The sequence below is a fragment of the Hordeum vulgare genome, chromosome 1H (assembly GCF_904849725.1).
Source record: "Hordeum vulgare subsp. vulgare chromosome 1H, MorexV3_pseudomolecules_assembly, whole genome shotgun sequence".
Taxonomy (NCBI): Eukaryota; Viridiplantae; Streptophyta; class Magnoliopsida; order Poales; family Poaceae; genus Hordeum; species Hordeum vulgare.
Window position 1 is genome coordinate 512,794,824 of NC_058518.1, and position 19,252 is coordinate 512,814,075.

Below are 19,252 nucleotides of genomic sequence, written 5' to 3' on the forward strand. Positions count from 1 at the left end.
GTCTCCCGTAGATGCTCCCATGCATTCCATGTCGCTCATGGTAACTCTGAAACCACCCATGACTCCCATGCTTGTTCACAATCCTCCAATGGTAGCTCACATGCCTCCAAAGCCTCCCATGGCCATGGATCTTTTTCGGACCAAGATTTCATCACGGGAAAGATTGATGAACTCCATTTGCCTATCATCGAAGGTAGATGTGTCCATCAAGAACAAGTGTTTCTCTCATTCCAATAATCTAGCTCGCTCCTCCATGGCCAATTTATTCTCCTCCAATGCCACCTTCCTCTCCTTGGCCGTGACCCTCCTCTACTCGACCACCAACCTCCTCTCTTCGGCCGCCGCATCTTGGCTCCTTGCCATCCTCCTCACCTCGGTTGCTTCCTTTCTTGCCTTCACTGGAGCATCCATAGCATTATTTAGCTCATCATCTCCTCTCTTTTTCTTCTGTTCTTTTGCTTCTTTCTTACTTCCATTTGGTCTTTTCGGCTTGGAGCAGGGCCGGCCGGGGGGGGGGGGGGGGGGGGGGTCTGCGGGGGCGGCCGCACGGGGCCCAAAATTTTTGGGGGCCCCTGTATATATATGTATACTAAGTATAGTATTTAATACAGAAAAAATAAATGGAAATTAGGGCCTATTTCGTGTCAGGTTACATGGGTCAAGAGGTATTTTATTATTACATGGGCCAGTTAATATAGCAGCCCGTACGTGAATATTTTATGGTCAATCGCTATTGCCAGGATCCATCTGGCATCTGTACGCTGCACGACCGCCGGAAATTCCTACCTGATTGTTGCACGCACGCTCTAAGCCAAAACGAATCGGCTCTCTCGTCTCCCTGCAGGCCTGCACGCACGCCGCCGTGAATCCCTGCAACGACACGCCGTTGTGATGGACTATTGATCTCTGGCTCTCTCGTCTCCCTGCACGCACGTCGCCGTGACGGACTGACGGCCTGCCGCTGTGCCGCGCACACCGACGCTAGCCTCCTGATTCCGATCTCATCTTTAGAGTCGTCCAACTGTCCAAGACCAAGATCCGCCGGGCTGGGCACGCCGTCATACTAGTAGTTTATGCCCTAATTTTGATTACTTTTAGTGATTCGTTTTTAATTTATAGGTACTTTATGCCCTAATTTTGTTTCGTATTTATTTATTTTCAGAATTATTATGAAGCCTAAATCAGGTGCTGCTAAAAGGAAAAAGAGGAAAGCAGATCAAAAATTGGTAGATTCACAAAGAGGATCTCTTCCTAAGTTTTTTAAGAGTAACCCGTCCACTTCAAAAAAATCCAGATGAGTTGGCGTTAGTTCTTGTGGAAGAACCAAGTAATGTGAATCTAGAAGATGATATCCATATAGAAGACAATGTTGACATCGACGCGGACGATAACAATGTGAGTGATCATGACCATAATTCATCTCCCACGGAATCTGCTACTGTTGATGAAGAACCAGTTCATGTGGATATTTATGATCCAGCAAATTGGGCTAGTCTTGATAACAAAGCAAGGGATACAATAGTTGAGAAGGGGCCTATTAGAAAAGATGATATTACTTTTCCTTTAAATGGCAAGAGAAGACATTTTTCGTATGCCCATTACTCTAGAACAATGAGCAACGGAGAGGTACGTGATCGAAAATGTTTTTCCACGTAAAAAAATTATGTCTTATTTTTTTTGCTATTTATTTCGCTAATCTATACTATTTATTTATACTAAGGGGCTCTAAATTTTAGTTTCGCCCTGGGCCCCCGAAATCTCAGGACCGGCCCTGGCTTGGAGTAGGCAACCGAGTTTGGTGTAGGGCTCCTCTTGCCATCATCAGTTGATGCCTCCTCCTCATCATCATCATCATAAAATCAATAGTTGACTTGCTTTTCTTGCTCTCGTCTTGGTCATCACGGGCCTTCCATTTCTCTACATCCTTCAACACTTCGTAGCAATGGGCCAACACAAAAGCTCTCCCTTTCTTGATCTTGCCTTTCTTGTTCTTCTTCTCTTCTCCTCGAAATAGGTTTTGTGCAATAGTAAGCTAAAAACAAAAGAACAAATTAGCACTTAAAACACCAAAGAAGCATGAACATGGAACATCAACAAATGTCACTTACGCTATCTCTTGTTGGGGAACGTCGCATGGGAAACAAAAAAATTCCTACGCGCACAAAGACCTATCAAGGTGATGTCCATCTACAAGAGGGGATGAGTGATCTACGTACCCTTGTAGACCGTACAGCAGAAGCGTTAGAGAACGCGGTTGATGTAGTGGAACGTCCTCACGTCCCTCGATCCGCCCCGTGAACAATCCCGCGATCAGTCCCACGATCTAGTACCGAACGGACGGCACCTCCGCGTTCAACACACGTACAGCTCGACGATGATCTCGGCCTTCTTGATCCAGCAAGAGAGACGGAGAGGTAGAAGAGTTCTTCGGCAGCATGACGGCGCTCCGGAGGTTGGTGATGACCTTGTCTCAGCAGGGCTCCGCCCGAGCTCCGCAGAAACGCGATCTAGAGGAAAAACCGTGGAGGTATGTGGTCGGGCTGCCGTGGAAAAGTCGTCTCAAATCAGCCCTAATACCTCCGTATATATAGGTGGGAGGGAGGGGGCCTTGACTTGGGGCTCAAGGAGCCCCAAGGGGGTCGGCCGAGCCAAGGGGGGAAGGCTCCCCCCCCCCCAAAACCGAGTTGGACTTGGTTTGGTGGGTGGGAGTCCTTCCCTTCCTTCCCACCTCCCTTTTTTTTCTTTTCTCTTTGATTTTCTCTTCTTGGCGCATAGGGCCCTTTTGGGCTGTCCCACCAGCCCACTAAGGGCTGGTGTGCCACCCTCAAGGCCTATGGGCTTCCCCGGGGTGGGTTCCCCCCCCCCCCCCGCGGTGAACTCCCGGAACCCATTCGTCATTCCCGGTACATTCCCGGTAACTCCGAAAACCTTCCGGTAATCAAATGGGGTCATCCTATATATCAATCTTTGTTTCCGGATCATTCCGGAAACCCTCGTGACGTCCGTGATCTCATCCGGGACTCCGAACAACATTCGGTAACCAACCATATAACTCAAATACGCATAAAACAACGTCGAACCTTAAGTGTGCAGGCCCTGCGGGTTCGAGAACTATGCAGACATGACCCGAGAGACTCCTCGGTCAATATCCAATAGCGGGACCTGGATGCCCATATTGGATCCTACATATTCTACGAAGATCTTATCGTTTGAACCTCAGTGCCAAGGATTCATATAATCCCGTATGTCATTCCCTTTGTCCTTCGGTATGTTACTTGCCTGAGATTCGATCGTCACTATCCACATACCTATTTCAATCTCGTTTACCGGCAAGTCTCTTTACTCGTTCCGTAATACAATATCCCGCAACTTACACTAAGTTACATTGCTTGCAAGGCTTGTGTGTGATGTTGTATTACCGAGTGGGCCCCGAGATACCTCTCCGTCACACGGAGTGACAAATCCCAGTCTTGATCCATACTAACTCAACTAACACCTTCGGAGATACCTGTAGAGCATCTTTATAGTCACCCAGTTACGTTGCGACGTTTGATACACACAAAGCATTTCTCCGGTGTCAGTGAGTTATATGATCTCATGGTCATAGGAATAAATACTTGACAGGCAGAAAACAGTAGCAACAAAATGACACGATCAGCATGCTACGTCTATTAGTTTGGGTCCAGTCCATCACGTGATTCTCCTAATGACGTGATCCAGTTATCAAGCAACAACACCTTGTTCATAATCAGAAGACACTGACTATCTTTGATCAACTGGCTAGCCAACTAGAGGCTTGCTAGGGACGGTGTTTTGTCTATGTACCCACACATGTAAATGAGTCTTCATTCAATACAATTATAGCATGGATAATAAATGATTATCTTGATACAGGAATTATAATAATAACTATATGTATTATTTCCTCTAGGGCATAATTCCAACAGTCTCCCACTTGCACTAGAGTCAATAATCTAGCCCTCACATCATCATGTGAATTACATTGTAATAAATCTAACACCCATACAGTTCTGGTGTTGATCATGCTTTGGCCGTGGAAGAGGTTTAGTCAGCGGGTCTGCTACATTCAGATCCGTGTGCACTTTGCATATATTTACGTTCTCTCCCTCGACGTAGTCGCGGATGAGGTTGAAGCGTCGTTTGATGTGTTTGGACTTCTTGTGAAACCGTGGTTCCTTTGCTAAGGCAATGGCACCCGTGTTGTCACAGAACAAGGTTATTGGATTCAGTGCGCTTGGCACCACTCCAAGATCCGTCATGAATTGATTCATCCAGACACCCTCCTTAGCCGCCTCCGAGGCAGCCATGTACTCCGCTTCACATGTAGAATCTGCTACGACGCTTTGCTTGGAACTACACCAGCTTACCGCACCCCCATTAAGAATAAATAAGTATCCGGTTTGCGACTTAGAGTCGTCCGGATCTGTGTCAAAGCTTGCATCGACGTAACCTTTTACGGCGAGCTCTTCGTCACCTCCATACACGAGAAACATCTCCTTAGTCCTTTTCAGGTACTTCAGGATATTCTTGACCGCTGTCCAGTGATCCACTCCTGGATTACTCTGGAACCTACCTGCCATACTTATGGCCAGGCTAACATCCGGTCAAGTGCACAGCATTGCATACATGATAGAACCTATGGCTGAAGCATAGGGGACGGAGCGCATATGCTCTCTATCTTTATCAGGCGTTTTGATCTATCCCTATAGATCTTAATGCCTAGAATGTAAGCAGCTTCTCCTAGGTCCTTCATAGAGAAACTCTGATTTAAGTAATCCTTTACGCTCTCTAAAAACTCCACGTTGTTTCCAATAAGCAATATGTCATCCACATATAATATTAGAAACGCCATAGAGCTCCCACTCACTTTCTTGTAAATACAAGATTCTCCAACCACTTGTATAAACCCAAATGCTTTGATCACCTCATCAAAGCGTTTGTTCCAACTCCGAGATGCTTGCACCAGTCCATAAATGGATCGCTGGAGCTTGCACACCTTGTTAGCATTCTTAGGATCGACAAAACCTTCGGGTTGCATCATATACAACTCTTCCTTAAGGAAACCGTTAAGGAACGCCGTTTTGACATCCATCTGCCAGATTTCATAATCGAAAAATGCAGCTATTGCTAACATGATTCTGACGGAGTTAAGCATCGCTACGGGTGAGAATGTCTCATCGTAGTCAACTCCTTGAACTTGTGAAAAACCCTTTGCCACAAGTCGAGCTTTATAAACGGTCACATTGCCGTCAGCGTCCGTCTTCCTCTTAAAGATCCATTTGTTCTGAATAGCCTTGCGGCCCTCAGGTAGTACCTCCAAAGTCCACACTTTGTTCTCATACATGGATCCTATCTCGGACTTCATGGCTTCTAGCCATTTGTTGGAATCTGGGCCCACCATTGCTTCTTCATAATTTGCAGGTTCATTGTTGTCTAACAACATGATTGACAAGACGGGATTACCGTACCACTCTGGAGCAGCACATGATCTCGTCGACCTGCGTGGTTCAACAGAAACTTGAACTGGAGTTTCATGATCATCATCATTAACTTCCTCCTCAACCGACGTCGCATCGACAGAGGTTTCCCCTTGCCCTGCGCCACCATCTAGAGGGATGAGAGGTTCAACAACCTCGTCAAGTTCTATCTTCCTCCCACTCAATTCTCTCGAGAGAAACTCCTTCTCGAGAAAAGCTCCGTTTTTAGCAACAAACACTTTGCCCTCGGATTTGAGATAGAAGGTGTACCCAACTGTCTCTTTTGGGTAACCTATGAAGACGCACGTTTCCGCTTTGGGTTCCAGCTTTTCAGGCTGAAGCTTTTTGACATAAGCATCACATCCCCAAACTTTAAGAAACGACAACTTTGGCCTTTTGCCATACCACAGTTCGTATGGTGTCATCTCAACGGATTTTGATGGTGCCCTATTTAAAGTGAATGCAGCTATTTCTAATGCATAACCCCAAAATGATAACGGCAAATCAGTAAGAGACATCATAGATCGCACCATCTCTAATAGAGTACGATTACGACGTTCGGACACACCATTACGCTGTGGTGTTCCAGGCGGTGTTAACTGTGAAACAATTCCACATTGTCTTAAGTGAGCACCAAACTCGAAACTCAGATATTCACCCCCACGATCAGACCGTAGGAACTTGATCTTCTTGTTACGATGATTTTCCACTTCACTCTGAAATTGCTTGAACTTTTCAAATGTTTCAGACTTGTGCTTCATCAAGTAGACATAACCATATCTACTCAAATCGTCAGTGAAGGTGAGAAAATAACGATATCCGCCGCGTGCCTCCACGCTCATCGGACCGCACACATCGGTATGTATGATTTCCAACAAGTCACTTGCACGCTCCATTGTTCCGGAGAACGGAGTCTTAGTCATCTTGCCCATGAGGCATGGTTCGCACGTGTCAAGTGAATCAAAGTCAAGTGACTCCAAAAGTCCATCAGCATGGAGTTTCTTCATGCGCTCTACACCAATATGACCTAAGCGGCAGTGCCACAAAAATATGGCTCTATCATTGTTAACTCTAACTCTTTTGGTCTCAATGTTATGTATATGCGTATCGCTATCAAGATTCAATATGAACAATCCTCTCACATTCGGTGCATGACCATAAAAGATGTTACTCATAGAAATAGAACAGCCATTATTCTCTGACTTGAAAGAGTAACCGTCTCGCAATAAACAAGATCCAGATATAATGTTCATGCTCAACGCAGGCACTAAATAACAATGATTTAAGTTCATCACTAATCCTGATGGTAACTGAAGTGAAACTGTGCCGACGGCGATTGCATCAACCTTGGAACCATTTCCTACGCGCATCGTCACTTCATCTTTCGCCAGCCTTCGTCTATTCCGTAGTTCCTGTTTCGAGTTGCAAATATGAGCAACAGAACCGGTATCGAATACCCAGGCACTACTACGAGAGCCGGTTAAGTACACATCAATAACATGTATATCAAATATACCTGATTTTTCTTTGGCCGCCTTCTTATCTGCCAGATACTTGGGGCAATTGCGCTTCCAGTGACCCATACCCTTGCAATAGTAACACTCCGTTTCAGGCTTAGGTCCAGCTTTGGGTTTCTTCGTCGGATAGGCAACATGCTTGCCGCTCTTCTTCGAATTGCCCTTCTTGCCTTTGCCGTTTCTCTTGAAACTAGTGGTCTTATTCACCATCAACACTTGATGCTCTTTACGGAGTTCAGACTCTGCGACTTTCAGCATCGCAAACAACTCGCCGGGAGACTTGTTCATCCCTTGCATGTTGTAGTTCAACACAAAGCCTTTATAGCTTGGCGGCAGTGATTGAAGGATTCTGTCAGTGATAGCCTCTTGCGGGAGTTCAATCCCCAGCTCAGCTAGACGGTTTGAGTACCCACACATTTTGAGCACATGTTCACTGACAGACGAGTTTTCCTCCATCTTGCAAGCATAGAATTTATCGGAGGTCTCATACCTCTCGATTCGGGCGTTCTTCTGAAAGATAAACTTCAACTCTTGGAACATCTCAAATGCTCCATGACGCTCAAAGCGACATTGAAGTCCCGGTTCTAAGCCATACAAGACTGCACATTGAACTATTGAGTAGTCCTCCTTACGTGCTAACCAAGCGTTCTTAACATCCTGATCAGCCGTAGCGGGTGGTTCATCTCCTAGCGTAGCATTAAGGACATAGTCCTTCTTCCCAGCTTGTAAGATTAGCTTAAGATTACGAGACCAGTCTACAAAGTTGCTTCCATCATCTTTCAACTTAGCTTTCTCTAGGAACGTATTAAAATTCAGGATGACTGTCGCGTGAGCCATGATCTACAACACAAATATATTCAAAGTGGACTTAGACTATGTTCAAGATAATTAGAGTTTAACTTAATCAAATTATTCGCTAAACTCTCACTCAAAAAGTACATCTCTCTAGTCATTTGAGTGGTTCATGATCCACTTACACTAGCTCAAGTCCGATCATCACGTGAGTTGAGTATAGTTTCAGTGGTAAGCATCCTATGCTAATCATATCATCTATATGATTCATGATCGACCTTTCGGTCTCATGTGTTCCGAGGCCATGTCTGCACATGCTAGGCTCGTCAAGCTTAACCCGAGTGTTCCGCGTGCGCAACTGTTTTGCACCCGTTGTATGTGAACGTTGAGTCTATCACACCCGATCATCACGTGGTGTCTCGAAACGACGAACTGTAGCAACGGTGCACAGTCGGGGAGAACACAATTTCGTCTTGAAATTTTAGTGAGAGATCACCTCATAATGCTACCGTCGTTCTAGGCAAAATAAGGTGCATAAAAGGATTAACATCACATGCAATTCATAAGTGACATGATATGGCCATCATCACGTGCTTCTTGATCTCCATCACCAAAGCACCGGCACGATCTTCTTGTCACCGGCGCCACACCATGATCTCCATCAACGTGTTGCCATCGGGGTTGTCGTGCTACTCATGCTATTACTACTAAAGCTACATCCTAGCAAAATAGTAAACGCATCTGCAAGCACAAACGTTAGTATAAAGACAACCCTATGGCTCCTGCCGGCTGCCGTACCATCGACGTGCAAGTCGATATTTTCTATTACAACATGATCATCTCATACATCCAATATATCACATCACATCGTTGGCCATATCACATCACAAGCATACCCTGCAAAAACAAGTTAGACGTCCTCTAATTTTGTTGTTGCAAGTTTTACGTGGTGACCACGGGTGTCTAGTAGGATCGCATCTTACTTACACAAACACCACAACAGAGATATATGAGTTGCTATTTAACCTCATCCAAGGACCTCCTCGGTCAAATCCGATTCAACTAAAGTTGGAGAAACTAACACTTGACAGTCATCTTTGAGCAACGGGGTTACTCGTAGCGATGAAACCAGTCTCTCGTAAGCGTACGAGTAATGTCGGTCCAAGCCGCTTCAATCCAACAATACCGCGGAATCAAGAAAAGACTAAGGAGGGCAGCAAAACGCACATCACCGTCCACAAAAACTTTTGTGTTCTACTCGAGAAGACATCTACGCATGAACCTAGCTCTGATACCACTGTTGCGGAACGTCGCATGGGAAACAAAAAATTTCCTACGCGCACGAAGACCTATCATGATGATGTCCATCTACGAGAGGGGATGAGTGATCTACGTACCCTTGTAGACCGTACAGCAGAAGCGTTAGAGAACGCGGTTGATGTAGTGGAACGTCCTCACGTCCCTCGATCCGCCCCGCGAACAATCCCGCGATCAGTCCCACGATCTAGTACCGAACGGACGGCACCTCCGCGTTCAGCACACGTACAGCTCGACGATGATCTCGGCCTTCTTGATCCAGCAAGAGAGACAGAGAGGTAGAAGAGTTCTCCGGCAGCGTGACGGCGCTCCGGAGGTTGGTGATGACCTTGTCTCAGCAGGGCTCCGCCCGAGCTCCGCAGAAACGCGATCTAGAGGAAAAACCGTGGAGGTATGTGGTCGGGCTGCCGTGGAAAAGTCGTCTCAAACCAGCCCTAATACCTCCGTATATATAGGTGGGAGGGAGGGGGGCCTTGCCTTGGGGCTCAAGGAGCCCCAAGGGGGTCGGCCGAGCCAAGGGGGGAAGGCTCCCCCCCCCAAACCGAGTTGGACTTGGTTTGGTGGGTGGGAGTCCTTCCCTTCCTTCCCACCTCCCTTTTTTTTCTTTTCTCTTTGATTTTCTCTTCTTGGCGCATAGGGCCCCTTTGGGCTGTCCCACCAGCCCACTAAGGGCTGGTGTGCCACCCTCAAGGCCTATGGGCTTCCCCGGGGTGGGTTCCCCCCCCCCCCCCCCGGTGAACTCCCGGAACCCATTCGTCATTCCCGGTACATTTCGGGTAACTCCGAAAACCTTCCGGTAATCAAATGAGGTCATCCTATATATCAATCTTCGTTTCCGGATAATTGCGGAAACCCTCGTGACGTCCGTGATCTCATCCGGGACTCCGAACAACATTCGGTAACCAACCATATAACTCAAATACGCATAAAACAACGTCGAACCTTAAGTGTGCAGATCCTGCGGGTTCGAGAACTATGCAGACATGACCCGAGAGACTCCTCGGTCAATATCCAATAGAGGGACCTGGATGCCCATATTGGATCCTACATATTCTACGAAGATCTTATCGTTTGAACCTCAGTGCCAAGGATTCATATAATCCCGTATGTCATTCCCTTTGTCCTTCGGTATGTTACTTGCCCGAGATTCGATCGTCAGTATCCACATACCTATTTCAATCTCGTTTACCGGCAAGTCTCTTTACTCGTTCCGTAATACAATATCCCGCAACTTACACTAAGTTACATTGCTTGCAAGGCTTGTGTGTGATGTTGTATTACCGAGTGGGCCCCGAGATACCTCTCCATCACACGGAGTGACAAATCCCAGTCTTGATCCATACTAACTCAACTAACACCTTCGGAGATACCTGTAGAGCATCTTTATAGTCACCCAGTTACGTTGCGACGTTTGATACACACAAAGCATTCCTCCGGTGTCAGTGAGTTATATGACCTCATGGTCATAGGAATAAATACTTGACACGCAGAAAACAGTAGCAACAAAATGACACGATCAACATGCTACGTCTATTAGTTTGGGTCCAGTCCATCACGTGATTCTCCTAATGACGTGATCCAGTTATCAAGCAACAACACCTTGTTCATAATCAGAAGACACTGACTATCTTTGTTCAACTGGCTAGCCAACTAGAGGCTTGCTAGGGACGGTGTTTTGTCTATGTACCCACACATGTAAATGAGTCTTCATTCAATACAATTATAGCATGGATAATAAACGATTATCTTGATATTGGAATTATAATAATAACTATATGTATTATTGCCTCTAGGGCATAATTCCAACATCTCTATCATTAGTGCTACTTGGGTTTCTCGTGTCAATCTGACTTCATTGCCGCAGCTCACCTTCGACTATCTTTGTTGATTGTCGACCATCGGAAACGAAGAAATCTATCGGTGCGCACAATGCCACTCTTGTTCTGTGTATCAAAGTGTTCCTTCATCCGGTCCCAATGTGTACCTCTACTTTGGTCCCCTCCAACGGTTGCATCCATAGACACAACCAACCATGCATGGCATAGCAAGATATCTTCGTCAGTGGTGTAGTTGCCCGCTCTTCCTTGCGGTGCCTCGACGATTCCCTCACCATCTTCATCCACCCCATACTCATGACCATCTGCATGCACTTCATTGGTTTGAGAGCAATGAAAAATGTTGGAGCCAACACCCACAGTTGACATATATGTGTTATTATCGAAACAACAAAGCAATTGAAAGAAAACTAAGCTATCCATATGCATTCATTTATGTAAAAACAACAACAAAAAGGGACAAAATCATACCTTGTGGGCATTTCATCAAACACCTTGTCCGTGTCGGGCGCCCGCACAACAAATTACGAGCTCTCCGGTACTTCTACACTCGGTAGAGCCGCGACCGGATGCCATGCAAGTTTCTTCTTCGGCCGCCTAGTAACATCGTCCGTTGCCTTTTTCTTTCGAGATGTCGTCTCCGCCGTAGCCGCTGCCGCATTCGGTCGCTTGAAGACGGGGCTCGTGGCTTCACAGTGGGCGGTGGCGCGACGTCAACCAGCGCTGGTCGTCCGCGGCGCCATGAACAAACCGCGCGCGAGGCCAATGTTTGGAGGTGGGGTGCCGGCGGCGCTGCTTGGAGGAGGGGCGCCGTCGGCATCGGCGGAGGGGTCGTGGGTGTAGGGAGGGTTTGGGGGATGTCGCCGGTGCGTTTCATCGGGCAATTTCTCTGGCGACAGCGCGGGGCGGCTGGAAAGGCAGTTGGTCTCGCGCGCGAGTTCGATTTGCTGTTCAACGCGCACGGGCGCCTGCCAACTCTACAACATGCACGGGCGCCTGCCAACTCTACAACATGCACGGCTTTAACGCATCTGCTGGAGCGCCCGATTCGAGTAAGCAGGCGCTAAAAGTTTCTTTTTTATAGCGTGCCGCTAAGATAGCACGCCAATTAGAGTTGCTCTAAGAAAACTGAAAACTAAAGAACTTCATTTTTCATTGTCTATTCACCAACATATAATCAGGTTAACCCCTGTACATGTACCCATCAGCCACCATCGGGACAAGTGTGTCATGCGCTGCAATGTAATTCAAATATATACAAACTCCTATGGAACCCTGCCACAATCTCAGTGAAAATTAGGCCTCATGGCGGAGCTACAGTGTGCCAATCTGCACTAGGAAGGTAGGTGCCAGCTCTAGAATCCACAGAAGTCCTTGAGCTCATTGTGCACGTCCTCGTTCCTGAGCTTCGACATGGCCGACTTCTCGATCTTCCTGATCCACTCCTTGGACACGTGGTAGATGCCCCCGATCTGCTCCAAGGACCGGCACCTCCCATCCTCGAGGCCGTGCCGCAGCTTCAGCACGCGCCCTTCCCTTGCCGGAAGCCTGTCCAGAACAAAGAGAAGCCTCTCCCTCAGCTGCCTCCGGAAGATGGCCTCCTCGGGGTCTTCTAGTGATGTGTCTGGGGTCACGTCCTGCAGTTCAAACACCCTTCAGACAGATTTATTCGCCGTTCAAATAGACGTACTGTATGTACTAACTGTAGTTTCTCAGATAATGGGGGAGTTGTTAATCTCTTATCTGAAAAGTTTGTACATTTCCATTGATTCATTGATCATTCATAACTCTGGTTTCTGAATGTGAGAGGGCATTCAGAGAAGGCTAGAGGGCAATACCACAAACTTGGCGTTCTGTCCGGCTCCAACTTCCATATAGAGTGAAACGACACGACGGGAGCATTTCCGTGCCAATCTAACATTGGCAACCGACGCGCCAACGAAGGTCGCGATCTCCGCGTCTATTGGGTTCCTCCCAGTGCTGGATCGAATTGCCCGCTTAGCTTCCCTGAACTTCCGGATGATACAATCCATCCTTGCCTACACTTGCATAATTCCATTGTCAGTTCCATATCATCAACAAAGGTATATGATTTTCTTTTCTTGCAAGAAACACAAACTGACACATATGGAAATAGTTGTTGGTTTCAGAGGCATACGGGCAGCTGGATCACTCCAGAATTTTCAGCGAGGAGCGCTAGCATGGGTTTCCTTATCCAGTACTTCACATAGGTTGAGAATTTGCATCCTCTCTGGCTGTCGAACCTCTCAGCACCATCAAGGACACCCATTTTCCCAGCCTGCATTGTCATTTCCAACAAGGCCGGTTACAAAAGGTTGCTAGTTGTCAAGGTACAGGAGATAAGGAGAGGTTAAAAGTTTAAGCTTGCAACCTGGAGTAGATCCTCGAAAGCTGTTCCCATTCCGGTGTATGTCCTGGCAATGTACTTGACAAGCCACTCGGTGGTCACTAATAACCTCTCTCTGCAGCAGTAGCCTGCTTGCAGTCTACTCTTCAGGACCGCTTCATCAACTCCAGCTGCTTTGGCCCACTTATGATAGCAGACCTCCTGACCTTCCTTCACCATGTTTTCCCTGATCTTCTCAAGGTTTGCACATTCCTGGGAAAATGTTACAGATGAGGACATGAACAATATGCCAATGAGAGTACTGATGAGGGGGATACCTTGATAGTCATGAGCAACTCCGACTGTTCGCGAACTATGCTCCTTCGCCGGCCTGGATAGTTTTTCCACTCGGATATAAATTGACTACTAGTGGACTTGTGTGATTTTCTTGCTTTTCGTGAGGATGCTTTTACACAAACCCCGGAGATGTTTTCTAATGCTCTAATTCTCTTGAGTTTCCTCTCTTGGCTTTTTCCGCTTCGAATAAGGACCAGTTGATCGTCGCTTTGCTCACTGAGAGGAGTCACCGGAGCGAATTCAGCATCATTCCAAATGAGTGCAAAATCTGATTCAAGTGAGGTCGGTGTTATGGTGGCGCTGGACCTCGAGGCGTTAAACCAATTCAGAGCTCCAAGCTGTTCAATATGTACAAGGATATCTCTCTCCAGCATCACCAAATCTTGAGCAGTCAAACTACTCTGTAACACATGGATGTTTTGCATCAATAAGTTATACTCCAAGCTGCTGCTGCTGCTTGTGTGTGCTACATTAATCCAAGAAGACATGTCCTCGTAGATCATGTCGAACTGCGCATTTCTGTCAAGAGCACCACCAATAAGGGATGTTCTATCTGCATCCACCTGGAATTGAGAATGTGGTCATTTTCTGTACCAAAATTCAGAAAAGTAAGACCACACATGTGACTGAAACAGGGTGTGGGACCTTTGTTTTCGGCAAGCTGGTTGCCTTGTTCTCTGTTATCTGAAGCAAACCGGATGAAGCTGCAGCAGTTCTGGTGATGTCCCCCTGGCGCCGGCTAAGATGAGCGCGCCGATTGAGCAAGAGATGCAGGGCCAGAACTCTCAGGGATTCAGAGCAAACTGACCTGCCACCCACTGCATCCAGCACAGAAACAAGAAATGTTCAGATTGCGACCTACCAAATTATCGATCCATCCAAACATCCAGTCATACAGAGTCATTCAGATTTCAGACGATTATTAACCGTCAGGTAACTCTGTTCTCGCACGGGGAAGAAAAGAAGATTGGACAAGAAGTGAAGAGAGTCGAGCACTCACATCCATGGCGAGGGTGGGGGTGCCTGGGAAGATGGGCCTGCAGCATCCACGGCGAGGAGGAGGAGGAAGAGGACGAAGACGACGGCGAGGACGAGCAGCAGCACGGGCCGCGCACCATGGGCAGACCCATGGCGCCGGACAGCTGCGGCAATGGCAATGGCAATGGCGCAGGTGGGGGATAGAGGATGGACAGAAGAAGGGGATAGAGTCGCAGGGGACCTATCAATCCCCGTTTCTGGTTGGGCAGGCGAGCAGAGAAAAAAGATGGCATCTTTTGAGGGTGAAAGTGAGCTGGGATCTTTTTTTTGTTTCTCTCATGAGATATTTTGCCGTCTTCTCCTCATATCTAGACAACATGAGAAACAAATTTAATTTAATTTTGAAATATGAGTATAAACACATGGTCAAACATGAAAAAGTATGCGAGGGCTTTAACTTGTCTAATACAGCCGACCAAGATAACTAATTTGGGACCAAGGTAATACATGTGAACATGTTTTAATTTTTAATTCGCTTGGGTTTAATTCTTTGTTCTTGGATACATTTTGATTCCTTTTGTTTTTTCTTGACTTGACAGATGCTCATTTACAAAAGAATGTGTAGTTTGGCATTTGCCGGAAGCAAGACTTGCACTTTTTTTTGGGTGTAGTTTTAAATTTAGAAATGTGTACCCGGGGTAGCTTGCACTTTTGAGAAGCTGGAATTACGAATAGTTGTTTTTGTGTAGTTGTGGATTTAGAAATGTGCAAGTTTTTTGTCTACGTACTCCCACCATTTCCATATATATATATAGTGTATTAATTCTTTAGTACTCTCTTCATTTCATAATACAAGAACATTTTCTACACTAGCCTTCATCTCATAATACAAATGCTCTTGTATTATGAGACGGAGGGCTAGTGTAAAAATTGCTCTTATATCATGAAACGGGGGGGAGTAGAATTTGGGCCTGAACTACTTTGGAAAGAAATGGTCATGGAAGGTGCAGCGAACATCCACATGGATTTGTACAAAGAGTGTGCAGACGGGGTTATTATGGTATAAAAGTACAGCTTCACGTTATGCTTTTGTTTTTGGAGCAACAAACCATGTGCGCTACATATTAAAACGGAGGGAGTAGTTATTTTTGATAATGTACCATTTTTTTTAACTAGGCATGCATTAGTTTTAAAATTCTTGAACTGTTAGATTACAATATGAGATGGGTATTTCCAACTCTCTCGGCCAAGTTTTTGCATTATTATTATTTTGAAATTCTAGGTTTAAAAATGTACAATTTGGGTTGTTTGCACTTTCGGAGGGAGAAATTGCATACTTTCTTCATTTTTATACACAAGGCAACGAACTCATATTAATTAACCGATATAAAAAATTAATGGCTACTTAAGCCAATGTTGCAAACTAGTCTTTTCTACCTCTCCAACACACAACAAGACAACTCTCTCACTCCTCTTTGGTCATGGGTGGATTTGGGCCCCCGGCAGCCCAGGCCATTGCCTCGGGCGTGAAGAAAAATACTAGGCCTATATATATATACAAATTGGTTTGGGGCGCAGCCATATTACAGGCCCAGGCAGAGTCAACCTGCTGGCTAGCTTGCGGTCACGTGACCAGCCAAACACGACCCCGCGACGCCTCGAACCCTAGACGTCTCCCGTCGTCAGCGCCCGTTATCTCCGCTTGTCGTCACCGGTCGCCGCCTCTAGCGCCCGGCTTCCATCCCCCACCAACGCCCGATCGACCGTCCCCATCCCCGTTCCCAGCGCCCGACAGCCGAGACAGACATCCCCCTTCCCCAGTGGTTGCAGGCTTGCGACTACTGCCATGTAAGCCGCCCGCCGTTGCTCCCCGCCTTCGCCGGTCGCTGCCTCCAGCACTCGGCCCCATACCCCCTAGCCCCCTCCAACACTCGGCCGGCCGCCCCCCTCTGGCCTGTCCACTTATCCAGCGCGATGCGAGGTACCCCCCACCCCCCTTTGTGTATAGAAGCCATATTTTTAGTATTGATGATGATTTTACTTGCTAGATGTCATTGTTTATCTGTTTATTAGATATAGATCAACCGTTTTGACATTGAATTTTTTGTTTGTCTAAAATTGTACAGGAAAGCAAGATGAGTAAAAGAAACAGGAAATTGTTTTTTTTTCAAATTCGAACCACCAAAACCGCGGAAACAAGTCCTTCAACTCAAACAACTGATAATCCCCTAATGGTAGAGCTGAACTCAAACCCGGTGATGTTGAATCGGACCCTGGTACAAGAATACCCATTGAGGATTTAGATGTAGACATTAGAGATCTTGCTAGAAGGGAATACATTAGTATGGGTCCTTGCCAACCAACTAATCATACATATGCATAGATCAATGGTAGAAGCTTTCATAACTTTTGGTTCAATAATCTTCGCAGCCTTTTTCTTTTATTATTTTCTGTTTAAGCAACCAAGAGTTAAAAACTATTGTATTGAAGCATTCACGAAACATGGATTCAAATCTTGGAAGGATGGGCCTAAAGTTTTTAATCACCATGTTGGCAAGCACGATAGTGCTCATATTAAATCTAGGCAACATTACGAGGATTTCAAAAATCAAAGACAAAATCTTCCACATGTGTTTGATAAGAAACAAAATGGGTGATGATTGGATGAATCATAGAATGGTATGTTACATTGAGCGAGATGTATTTGTTATTATTGAAGAATCAAAGATAAACGAGCGATTTCAAGGTTATCGCACACGTAAAGGCCTTTTGCCTCGTCTTATACGTAAGTTTTCACATTTTAACTAGTTTTAACAAGTTAAAAGTCATTTTACATCTATTATTAACTAGTTTTACCTGCTATATCATGCACTGATTTGCATTTCACAATTGATGATTGAAGGTTTGGCTTCTTCTGCTATTGAAGATGTAGTCATGGGAGACTCAACTCAGGTCAACCAATCCTTTGATTTGATATCAAACTATCAATCATTTGTATCATCTATCTATGCTACATATCGTCTTTTAATTTGTCTTGCTTTATTAGTTGACCCATGATTGAACAAATGTTGCCATTGAATATTATGTTTGATTTCTTATTAATTATGCAACATAGATTGACTTTTGTATCCCTTGAAACTAAAGTTTTTTCTGGGTAGTTTTTAGCCCTTGGTTTCTGTCCTGGGGTGTCAGCCAATCCTGGGTCCGTCACTGTTTTTGGTTGATTAACACGGTGCATGCAAACCAACCTTCTTACTTCCGCATGAATGCATGGGGTATTAATGTCCTCAATCCCTAGTATGAGGCAAACCTCATCAATTTTACCTCGATTGATGTTAGTGGCAGGTTATAGTTGCAAATTATAATTTTGATAGTGGTCTTGTATACAAAAATGGAGGGAGTATAGTTGTTCTCATGCAATTTTTGGGTTTAGAAATGTACAGTTCAGTAATATGCACATCTGTAAGGCTGGTTTGCACATATATTTTGCTTGATGTGGGGTTTATAAATGTACAAACAAGTAGTTTGCACTTGAATCCCTGAGTTACATATATTTGTCCTTGTGTAATTTTGTAATTACAAATTAAATCTAGAATTTAAAATAAATTAATTGTAATTTCAGATTTATAGATATGTAAATAAGTATTACAATTAATTGTTTGTGTGAAGTATGAGCAGAGGAGAAGGAAAGGGGAAATAGATTATGATCTAGCAGCATTCCACATGTCAGATGTATAATTAATTAATAGCTTAATGTGAAATACAAAAGGTGAAACCCTCACTGGTTCAAATAGTGCATCATCACTAAAAGAGAATAAGCAAATAATTTCAAATAGCAAGCCTACCAATATAGCTTATGTCAACCTTATACCTAAGCCACTAACGAGTCACGACTCATTTGTCCCTATTGTTGTCAAATCATTGTTGTCATTAGCTCTGGAGGTAGTGTCTTCCTCTTTCGACAACACCACATCCATTCCTAGTTCTAGTACATTCTTGTGGCGTAGAGAAGCCCCCAAAAGCCTGTCTTGTAGTCATATGAACTTTCAAAACATGGATGTAGCGCTCCATCCCACGACACTATAGTACTTTATTTCACAATTGCTTCTTTTTCAAACTAAGTCTAAAGATCAATTCCATTGATCACGTAGAAGGTTGCCCGTTAATAAAATGAAAAGGGGAAGAACCATCATACTACACACACATTGAGAAGAGGGAATTTGTCGAGGTTGACTACCTATGTCATCATCATCATACATCGTATTGGATACTTAGACTTCAAGTTCGCTTACAACCATTAGTGGAGCCATCCTCAAAAAACAGTTGCCAAACAATCGGTTACACACGTTAGTGATAGAAAACTCCAATTTTGGTGAGGAGAATCAAAGGATAAATATGTAGGGTTTGCACTGATCAATACTCCTGCAACGACCACCTCACATGTATCATCGTCAGCATCGAGGACACCACGACATTTCCTACTCCACAATAAACGGTGAAGCACGAAAGGCCCATTGGACATTGCCAACGCAAGCTCAAGAGGTAGCAGGCCTCGCCCTTTGCGGAGGTGATGGCAACCGAAGCCATTGGCTGCCGCTCCGTCGCCGTGGA

The 19,252-nt window shown here is 45.4% G+C and overlaps 1 protein-coding gene across 2 annotated transcripts; it reads right to left on the minus strand.

Annotated features, from left to right (window-relative positions):
- Positions 1 to 12,095: 12,095 nt before the first annotated feature.
- Positions 12,096 to 14,931, minus strand: LOC123452471 (RNA polymerase sigma factor sigC). Of its 2 annotated transcripts, none has more exons than XM_045129127.1 (7): positions 14,664 to 14,926; positions 14,309 to 14,481; positions 13,645 to 14,226; positions 13,352 to 13,579; positions 13,118 to 13,258; positions 12,798 to 12,998; positions 12,096 to 12,596 (listed from the first exon to the last, which is right to left on the minus strand). In XM_045129127.1, the coding sequence occupies exons 1-7, from the start codon at positions 14,791 to 14,793 to the stop codon at positions 12,315 to 12,317; spliced, it is 1,737 nt and encodes a 578-aa protein (XP_044985062.1). In that variant the 5' UTR covers positions 14,794 to 14,926; the 3' UTR covers positions 12,096 to 12,314. The 2 variants fall into 2 exon arrangements, with proteins under 2 accessions (XP_044985062.1, XP_044985069.1); XM_045129134.1 differs by having other exon boundaries at positions 12,521 to 12,612; positions 14,664 to 14,931.
- Positions 14,932 to 19,252: the final 4,321 nt, after the last annotated feature.

Bases quoted from the DNA above. Each gene is read 5' to 3' on its own strand.
- LOC123452471 (XM_045129127.1), bottom strand. From the start codon at position 14,793: ATGGGTCTGCCCATGGTGCGCGGCCCGTGCTGCTGCTCGTCCTCGCCG. The intron at 14,482-14,663 runs GTGAGTGCTCGA...TGCTGGATGCAG, and splicing joins CCCCCACCCTCGCCATGGAT to TGGGTGGCAGGTCAGTTTGC. The intron at 12,999-13,117 runs GTATGCCTCTGA...ATGCAAGTGTAG, and splicing joins CTGGAGTGATCCAGCTGCCC to GCAAGGATGGATTGTATCAT.